Here is a 10201-nt window from a genome sequence, read left to right as displayed (position 1 = left end):
CACCCTGTCACCCGCCCTTACACCCACCCGAGCTCTGCACTTCTACCACCCTGGGCATGGACTCTGCGTTGCCACCAGCCCTACACACTGCATTCTCGCCCAGCTGCAGCTCTACCCTCACCCCCACGATTTCCCTACCTGCTGCCTGGTGCAAGCAGGATGCCAGGGAAGCCAACTAGGCCTCCAGCTGCAGTACCAGCCCTCCCTGGGAGCTGCATGCTGGGCAGGCTGGGTGCTTCCACCCACAAGGGTGGGAGCAAGGATATGTTGAGGCATATGTACACATGACTGCCTTGTTCCTGCCCTTATAGGTGGAAAGGCTGGGTGGGGTGCAATTTGTTGGTGGGTGTTGCAGGCTGGATGAAAAAGTGCCTGAAAAGCCAAATCCAGCCTGTGGGAAATTCTGCCTGCCCCTGACCTAAACCATTCCTTCCATCTCATCAGCAGGGAATCCAGGTTTTCCATTTCCCATGAAAAAAAAAAAAAAAAAAAAAAAAAGAGAAAACCAAGGATTTCCCCATTTTAAAAAATTCACAGGAAAAAAAAAAAAAAACAACCTAACTTTTTAGCAGAGAAATCTGCAGATTTCCTGCTTTTGCAAAGAACTCTGCAGACAGGCTGAGTTCCAGCCTGCAAGACCTAACTGCAAGAAGGGCAGGAACCCCCCAACCCTGCCTGGAGCGGGAGGAAGAGGGAAGGGTGGGCCTGAGTTTGTGACATCTAGTCATCCCAAGAGTCATGGCTGAGTCAGAAAGACCCTAGCTTTCTCAAAAGGAGAGTTTGGGGCGGGGGGGGGTGGGCCCCCAAGGCTGGGCTCAGGCTCACTTTCCTTCCTGAGGCCTGTGAGGTAAGTGGGGCTTGTAGGGAGCTGGGGGGCACTGGCAGGGCTGGGAAGAAAGCTGGGTGTGAGCTGAGGGAGTGGGGAGGTGTTAAGGAAAGACATGCAGTGCCTACCCGGCCAGCAGCACGTGGACCACAAGCAGCGCAGTATCAGACCAAGAGGGCTCTGCACCTCCATGCGTGGCTTCCCCAAAGGGCTATTAGCATGCCGCTCTGGGTCCACACGCTGCCAGTTAGGTGGACACTACTGTGGGAACCTAGCTGGCAGCTGAGGGAGTGGGAAGGTGTTGGGGAAGCCCCACACAAAGTGCACGCCTGGCTGGCAGCATGTGGGCCTAGAGCAGCGCGCTATCGGCCGTTCAGGGAAGCCGCACACAGCGCACACCCAGCCTGCCTCCTGCACAGATCTGGGGGGTGTGGGTCTCCCCCCTACCCCCCGGGAGTCCGTGCTGCCGCCAGGACCTGACCCAGCCCAAGTCTGCAGCAGTGGTGGGGAAGCCAGCTCCGTGCTTCTGCTGCTGCAGCAGCCGCTGCCTTCTGTTAGAGGCAGAGAGCTGCAGCCCTGGGTCCCTGGCCCCATAGCCCTGGCAGCTGGGGGCCCCCTCTGGCAGGGCTGGGGGGGTGGGGTGGGGTGAGGGACCTTTAATTTTAATCATGGATTTTGGGGATTAAAAAAAGTAAAAAAAATCAGGGGAAAAGGGCAAGATCCCTGCTCATCAGTCATTACAGATAAATCTGAGATTGCAACAACAGACATCAGAGTTTGTTAACTAAAGATGCTGAAGCAAGTGTCATAGATTTAATAGATTTTTAGGGTTAGAAGGGGCCTCAGTAGATTGAGTCCAATTCCCTGCCCTGGGCAGGAAAGTGCACTGGGGTCTGATAACCCCAGCCAGGTGCTTGTCCAGTCTCCTCTTGAAGACCCCCAAGGTAGGGGAGAACACCACTTCCCTTGGAAACTCATTCCAGATTCTGGCAACCCTTACTGTGAAGTTCTTCCTGATGTCCAACCTAAATCTGCTCTGTCAGTTTGTGGCCACTGTTTCTAGTTACCCCCAAAGGGTGCTCCAGTAAACAAAGCATCTCCTATTTCTTGCTCCCCCGCCCCCAATGAATTTGTAGACAGCCACAAGATCACCTCAGCCTTCTCTTGCGGAGGCTGAAGGAGATCCAGGTCCCTCAAATCTCTCCTCGTAGGCCTGCAGGCCCCTAACCATCGAGTAGCCCTCCTCTGGACCCTCTCAAGGTTATCCATGTCCTTCTTGAAGTGCAGCGCCCAAAACTGAACACAGTACTCCAGCTGCAGCCTTACCAATGCCACATAGAGGGGAAGCATCACCTCCTTGGACCCGTTTGTGATGCACCTGCTAATGTACGATAGAGTGTGGTTAGCTTTACTTATCACTTTGTCACACTGACGACTCATGTTAATCTTGAGGTCCGCTATGACTCCGAGATCCCTTTCTGCTGCTGTGCTACTTAAAATCACCAACATACACACAGATTGGGAGATGACCCTTTTTTCCCCCCCTAGGAGCAGCACTTTGCACTTATCTTTGTTAAACTGCATCCTGTTCTGCCCACTTTTCCAACCTGTCCAAATCCACCTGAATCCATTCCCTGCCCATATGTGTTTACTTTGCCCCATAATTTGGCGTTCGCAAATTTGGACAGAGCGCTCTCCACACCCTCATCCAAGTCACTGATGAAGTACTGCTTGTTGCGCTAAACACATGACATACTACAGAACCAAAATTTAACAAGCCAGGGTTTATATTTACCCATTTGGACTAGAAAAGTACTCACAAATTCCTTCTTGATACAAAGGATTTATATAGCCCGTGATGTTGGCAGGGTGTGGCCCCCCCCACTTTAATTCTAGGAAAACTCCTTATTGAAGACAAGTCAGGGAAGAGAACCATGTTTGGGAGCAGGTGCTTGAAGGTCTGCACCCCAAGGGAAACAAAGTACATAAAAGCCAGAACAGTCTATATATGTAGGAGATTAAAGCCATTTCAGGTATGGCATAAAGGAAGACACCTTGTAAATGAGGACATAAGAGATCACACCGATGGAATGGAGCCCCACAACGCAAACCCTGGAGCAGGGGTGGGCAATGACTTTGGCTAAAGGACCACTTAATGAGTTCTGGCGAGCTGTCAAGGGTTACATACATAAAATCTTTTAAAAGATATCATTTTAACAAGTGACAGACAAAAAACAAATCGTATACTAAAAATCAAAACGTCTACTATAACATACTTCAATTTTATTTCAAAAAATAAATTTGTCCTGATTTGTTTTAGCGTATACAGAAGCAATTGCATAATTGTTCAATATAAAGTCTTAGTCTAGGGGTGGGAGGTGGAGGGCTGCCCCCTCACTAGGTCCTGGGAGCCAGCTGGGGAGAAGGAGGAAGAGGGCAGTAGGGGACATGTGCAGCAGAGCTCACCCAGGCAGTGCAGGTGTGGCCCGCAGCCGTCTCCACAGTGCTCCACATAGGGCAAAATCCCATTCCCTCCTGCCCAGGGCAGCCCGTACTGTGCTCCCGCTCACACCCAGCCCCAGCCCTGGCCAGTGGAGCTGCTCTGAGCACAGCTGCAGCAACTCAGGTACTGCTCAGCTCCTCCAGCAGCTCCTCCTCCCCCTGCTGTATCGCTTCAGGGAAGTACTGCAGCTGGATGGCTCCTGCTCCCCCTGCTGCCTGGAGGGGCAGGAGAAAGAGGAGCCACTGGAGGTGGGAGAAGCTTCAATTGGGAGCACCCCACTGGGAAGCTGTGAATGCTGGTTTGGGCCAGGGCAGCACAGGCTGCCCGAGGCAGGAGTGGGCAGGGCTTGGTCCCATGCAGTGTTGCAGGGGCAGCCCCTGACTAGTTCCAATCAACTGGTAGGTGCCTGCCTGCAGGCTGGATCCAATCAGTTGGTGGGCCAGATCTGGACTGTGGGCAGTATACTGCCCAACCCTGCCCTATAAAAAAAAAAACAAAACAAAACAAAACAAAAAGAAGTCAATTAATTTCTCTTATGAGGAGAGTGGGAAAGCAAGATTGTGAAGAGAAATCTGGACAAGCAGGCTAGCTGAATTCCATATCGGCTCCCCAGCTGCAGTCAGAGAATGGTAGTGGAAAGCCCCACAAAGAAAGAATTGCAGTAATCAAGTAGAGATGAAACAAAAACAAAAAAGTATAGACGGGGGTTTTAAGAGCTGACCGACAAAGCACAGAGCCCAGTCTGGCCAAATTCCTGATGCTGCAGCAAAAGCACTTCAGTTTTAAAAATTAGCATAACAGGCATCCAAAAGAAGATCCGACTCCAAGGTCACGAACATCAGGTCATTATATGGAGAGAAAGAAGAACCACTAGAGGAAATTGCCACAGATGGCTCCCTATGACCTTTCCTATGCTGTTCAGCAAATCAGAGTAATTCACAAGATTGACCCCAACCCCAGAATCGTCTTAGTCACCAAGATTACTGAAGTGAGAAACAGCAACAAGTATGAAGCTGAAGGTAATATCACATGAAGGATCTGTGTATGTGTATTAAAATGTGTAAATGGAAGTTGAAATACACATCCACATAAAGCAATCATCTCTCTCTATAACTTCACTGCTACAGAGTAGATAAACTGAATTTTGATGGGGCCACTAGCATCTATATACGCTGAATAAAGTGCTGGCCATTTAATTTCCATTCCCCTGAATTCCAATGTAAATCCTTTGTGCTACTGATAAAACTCTTCTTTAGAGTAGTGCTTTAAAATCAATAAAACCCTGTGTACTGCAGAAATGACAAGAGATACTGCACTCTGTATTACCTTTGTACAGTATCATTAGGGACAGTCAGCTGTAGGCAAAGGGAATGTCTCACTGGAATTCCCATAGATAACAGTCTAGCAAACAACCAATCATCTTGTTGGCATATGGCATCTCACAACCTACACAGATTCTATATGAGGAACTGGGACCCAAAATGAGGGACTTAAAAATAAGAGCAAGAAGCTAATAATACTGGGCCTTTGAGGGCTTTAAAGTGATTTGCAAACATTAATAGACTGAAGGATACAGGATTTGCTACTTTATATCACCAAGCATTTTTCTGCAAATTGCTTACTATTCTGTTTGTGCAATGTTAATAGTCATAGTTAAAAAGAGACAAGAGTGCTAGTTTTATGTAATTAGGTCAGCGGTAAACTTATATTAAACACAAAAAAAACCACCAACCCCAAAGGACGTCTCTTGCTACTAGGCAAGTACATTATCTAAAGGTTTGTGTGTTCGCATCCGCTGAATGAGGATGTTTGCCAAAAGGAGTGAAAAATATCATCTTATGCCATTTCAAAGCTGTGCAAAACACTGCTCAGTTTTCCAAGGTGATGAGCACCCATCATCCAGCTAAGGACAGTTGCACAGCTTACACACCTCCTCCCCTTCTCCCACCCCATTCACATGCAGCCACTTTTACAGGGAGGGATAATTGGCGCAGGGTAGTAGAGAAAGGAGAATTTTATCTTAGGATACTGGGACAGTGCTCTATTCCTTTGAAATGATGCTGGATCCTTAGCATCTCTACAGAGCTTGTATGTAAAGGTCACATCCATAAAGATGCTCAAACAATAGACTCCATACAACTCAATTAGTTCCAACACAAAAGAACGGAGTTCATGTTGCTGAGATTTTAACCTAAGTATTACCCTTCAGTCTGAGATGGTAACTGCTGTTGGAGAAGTCTAGTTATCATGAATGAGTAGTTTTTGGACTTACCCAGCAATTGGTCCATCTTCTTGCTTACCGGTGGTGTCATCTGAAAATAGAACAAACACCATGTTAAAACTCAAAAAGAGATAAGACGACAAAAGATTTTTCCCAAAAAGCTGTGTGATCCAGACTACCTGATAAAGGGAAGTGATAACCCAAATGCCACAACACTTTTGTTCCCAAACAAAGCACAAGATTAAACAGAGCAAAACAAACCAACAAGCAGAAGTGAAAACATGCATCACAAATTCTGGAAAGGCCTTCAAATGCTAGGACAGGGGTTTTCAACCTTCTTTAGTCTAAGTATCCCCAGTGACTGAATACTGAGCCGGGGGGGGAGGTGCACGGCTGGACGCTGAGCAGGGAGATGGGCACGCAGGCAGCCAGGGATGGAGCACTGCCACCTCCTAGGAGCAGGGCTGGGGAAGTTCACCGGGCTGCTGTGTGGTGGTGGCCGCCACTGCATGCAGGCTTCCCTGCCCCGCAGAAGGGCACCACTGCCCTCACCCTGCCCCAGGGCCTACTCCTGGGAGGTGGTGGTGCTCTGTCCCTGCCCGCCTGCACATACCCCCTAAGACTGATCCAAGTACCCCCAAAGGTATACGTGTACCCCCAGTTAACAGCCCCTGTGCTAGGACAAAGGATGGAACAAGGGTCAGGAATGTTTATTTCTTCTCCAGAAACAGTCTTTACCCTTATGTTAAAACATGGCAGAGGAGGAAATTTCAAGGTATCAGAAAACATACCGATGAGAACAAAGAAACAAATGCCTAAGGGCTCATGGAAAAAATATTCAAGGCAGCGGTTCTCACCATTTTCAGACTTGAGGCACCCCTGTCTAGACTCAAGGACCCCCTCGGGAAATGCCAGCTTTTAGTTTTCATTTTTTTTTCCAGTCATAGAAAATAAAGCAATTCTCCTGTTGCAAAGAACTCCCAGGATCCTAGGGAAGTGGGGCTGGGAGGGACCACTAGAGCTCATAACCCTAACCCTACTCCCTCCCCCTCCCATGGTGTGCAGCCCCAGCTGCCAGCAGCAGCAGGTGAGGAGGTCAGTGCATTTGTCCCTGGTGCGGGCGCCTGGTGGGGCATCGCTCCGGCCAGCACTGCGCTCCCTCCCCTGCTTCTCTGCAGAGTCCAGCATGGGGCTTCCCTACTGCAAGTGCGGAGCTGCAGGTGGGGGGCATGGAGCCCCTGTGATCGAGGCGATCAGCATTGCACTAGGGGCAAGGAGCGCACCCCCACACAGTCTGCCCGACTGCCTCGATCGCAGGGGCTGTGCCCCACACCTGCAGCTCCACACACAGCGGTGAAGCCCCGTGCTGGACTCCACGTGGAAGCAAGGGCGGGACTCTATCCACTCCCGGCAGAGTGTGGGGACCTGCACAGCAGGGAGTGGGGGAGGCAGCAGGCTCCAGCGCAGGGCTTCCCTCATTGCAAGTGTTGGAGTGTGGCGCAGAGCCCCAGCAATAGAGGCAGCCGGGCAGGCTACGCTCCCTCCCCTTGCACAGTGATGGCCAGCCATGCCCCACTGGGCGCCTGTGCTAGGGACAAGTGCCCTAACCTCCCCACCTGATGCTGCTGGCAGCTGGGGCTGCACACCATGGGCAGGGGGGCTTTGCCCCCCACACTCACCCACACCCTGCCCAGTCAGCTCCACACTCCCACTGCCCCTCTGGGCACAGACTCCATGTTGCGTTTCTGCTTCCATCCAGCTGCAACTCCACCTCCCCCACCAGCCCCATTGCTTCCCTAACTGCTGCCTAGAGCGAGCAGGTTCTGGCTGCAGCAGGAGCCTCACCCAGAAGCTGCTGGCTAGGCAGAACCCTTCTGCCCAAGAGGGTGGGAGCAAGGCCCAGCAGGGTATGTTAGAGGGTTGTATACATGGGCCCCTTGCTCCCACCCTTGCAGGCAGAAGGGCTGTATGGACTGCAGTTCATTGGAGGGTGCAGGGGGGGTGCTGCAGGCCAGATGAGAGTGCCTGGCCAGCGGGATCCGGCCTGTATTTTGCCCACCCACGATCTAAACTGTACGTAAGACTATCGCCAATTCTGACACAACACATACCTGACACCCCAACTTGCCACAGGTAAAGCAGATAGAAGCAAGGCATTCATTGGCTATGAAAGGTTGTCAATATATGCTCAAGAGATCCTGGGTAGAGGGCCATGCCCCACCGCTACAGAAGAAGACAACTCCCCCACACCCAACCATACCAATCTGACCATGGGGTAAAATTCCTTCCCGACCTCAGGTATAGTGACTGGTCAGACCCTGAGCAGAGGGGCAAGACCCTCTTACCAGAAATCTCCAGCTTCAGTCCCAGCAGGAACACGGGCACACCTGAGTCAAAGTTCCAAGCCTTGGCGGTAATGAACACCCAATGCTTCTGGGGAAGGTTTATTAAACACACCCCACACATGTGAAGCAGAGGAAAGGCCCAGAAGCACGGGAAATACTCCTAGTCAAACACAGGCATAGCTACGCCTACATCATCCCTGACCAGTGGCTGTCCAGCCTCTTCTTGAAGACCTGTCCACCTCTTGGCAGCCTATTCCACTGCCTCGCTACTCTAACAGTGACATTTTTCTGGACATCCCATCTAAACTTACTCTGCTGCAACTTCCAACCATTTGTCTGCATCAGCCTCTCTCCAGCAAGAGAGAAAGGGTGCTTTCCCCTCTTCTTTATGGGAGCCCTTCAAGTATTTGAAGGCTGCTATCATGTCCCCTCTCAAGCACCTTTTCCACATGCCAAACACACCTAGCTCCTTCAGCCTCTCCCCCTGCAACTTGCCCTTTATCATCTTTGTCACCTGCCTTTGGACCCTCTCACTTCTCCACATCCTTTTTAAAACATAGAGCCCAGCACTGCATACAGTAGCCCCAGTGAGAACTAACCAGAGAGGTGTGTACACAGATCCACAGATGTTTAGGGCTGGAAGGGACATCGTGAGAAAGAGGCACCATCACCTCCCATGGCCTCCCACGCGAGACAGCAGAGCAGATCCCCACGTTTGTGACACAACGGGTTCCTGTTTGGATTCATAGATTGTGAGGCTGGAAGGGACTTCGGGGGAATCGTCGGGTCTAGCCCTGTGCACCAGGCAGGAAAGACAACTGGGGTCAAGTGACCCTAGGGAGGTGAGTGTCCAGTCTCCTCTTGAAGATTTGCAAGGTAGGTGATTGCACCACCTCTGGAGGGAGCTTATTCCACTGTCTGGACACCCTGACTGTGAAGAAGTTTTTCCCAATGTTGAGACTGAAACAGTCTTCCAGGAATTTATGACCATTACTCCTGGTTTTCCCCTTGGGTGCCCTGGTGAACAGCTGTTCACTGACCCCTTGATGTATGCCCCCGACGTAGCAAGCCAAGCCACCTCTCAAGCTGCTATCAAGTCTCCGGATGTGCCTGGCGAATTGTGCTTGCACACCTCACCACGATAACCTGGGAAGGATTTCATGGTGCCCCAGGGAGCCACAGCCCCTTGGTCAAGGACCCGCAGGGCTCCGACAGCTGAGGCCCCCTGGCCCCAAAGGCTCATGAAGATGCGCCCGTCACTCCACCCGTGGCACCTGGCCGCCGTCCCCTTGTCCTGCACAGACGAGGGCCTCCATGTGCGGCTGGGGGCTCCGGGCAGCATTGCACCTGCACACCTGGGGAGAAAGAATCACCAATACACCTACTGACTGGGAAGTACCATTCCAAGTAGCAAAGCAGTGGAAAAGGATCTCGGAGTCATAGTCGACGCAAAAATGAACACGAGTTGCCAATGACAAGGCAATAAGCAAGGCTAACCACGCTGTCTTGCATTAGTAGGTGCATCATGAACAGGTCCAGGGAGGTGATACTTCCCCTCTATGCAGCACTGGTGAGGCTGCAGATGGAGCGCTGCATCCAGTTTTGGGCGCCGCACTTCAAGAGGGATGTAGATAACCTGGAAAGGGTTTAGAGAAGGGCTATTCGTATGGTTGAGGGCCTGCAGGTAAGATTCTATGAAGACAGACTGAGGGACCTGAATCTCTTCAGCCTCCACAAGTGAAGGCTGAGATGCAATCTTGTGGTCGTCTACAAACTCATTGGGGGGGGGTCAGCAGGGAACAGTTTACCAGGGTGCCCCTCAGGGTTACTAGAGACAATGGCCATAAGCTGACGGAGAGCAGATTTATATTGGACATCAAGAGGAACTTCTTTATGGCGAGGGTTGCCAAAATCTGGAACAGACTTCCAAGGGAGGCGCTGCTTTTCCCCACCTCGGGGGTGTTCAAGAGGAGATTAGACAAGCACCTGGCTGGGGTCACTTGACCTGCCCAGGGCAGGGGTCGGACTCGATGATCCAATACGTCCCGTCCGACCCTAGAACTCTATGAAATCCTAGTGGCCCTGGGCGAGCTTTTAGTATCAGGTCTTCCTTCGCCAGACAGTAATAATAGCCATTTTTGGGCCCCCTTTTTGTCCTGGCCCTGGGCAGCAGTGTGGTTTGCCCATGCCCGTGTCTGCCCCTGCGCCCCGGGAAGGCTGGGCACACCTCGGACAAGGACCAGGAACCACCGCCGTCCTTGCCCCCCACAGAGGCCGAGAGCCCGGGCTCAGGCCAGGCCGGGGGG

The 10201-nt window shown here is 51.5% G+C and overlaps 1 protein-coding gene across 1 annotated transcript in view; it reads right to left on the bottom strand.

The window, feature by feature from the left end:
- Positions 1-10201, bottom strand: part of LOC102387873 (pre-mRNA 3'-end-processing factor FIP1-like) — a 46990-nt gene that overhangs the window by 33129 nt on the left and 3660 nt on the right. The window contains exons 2-3 of the mRNA XM_006032118.3: positions 9295-9396; positions 5602-5641 (exon numbers count right to left, since the gene is read on the bottom strand). Of these exons, the coding sequence (XP_006032180.2) occupies positions 5602-5641; positions 9295-9396 (142 nt within the window). The remainder of the gene's footprint in view (positions 1-5601; positions 5642-9294; positions 9397-10201) is intronic.

The sequence above is a fragment of the Alligator sinensis genome, unplaced genomic scaffold (assembly GCF_000455745.1).
Source record: "Alligator sinensis unplaced genomic scaffold, ASM45574v1 scaffold626_1, whole genome shotgun sequence".
Lineage (NCBI taxonomy): Eukaryota > Metazoa > Chordata > Crocodylia > Alligatoridae > Alligator > Alligator sinensis.
The sequence above is the reverse complement of the archived record's forward strand: the minus strand, read 5'-3'. Positions and strand labels throughout refer to the sequence as shown.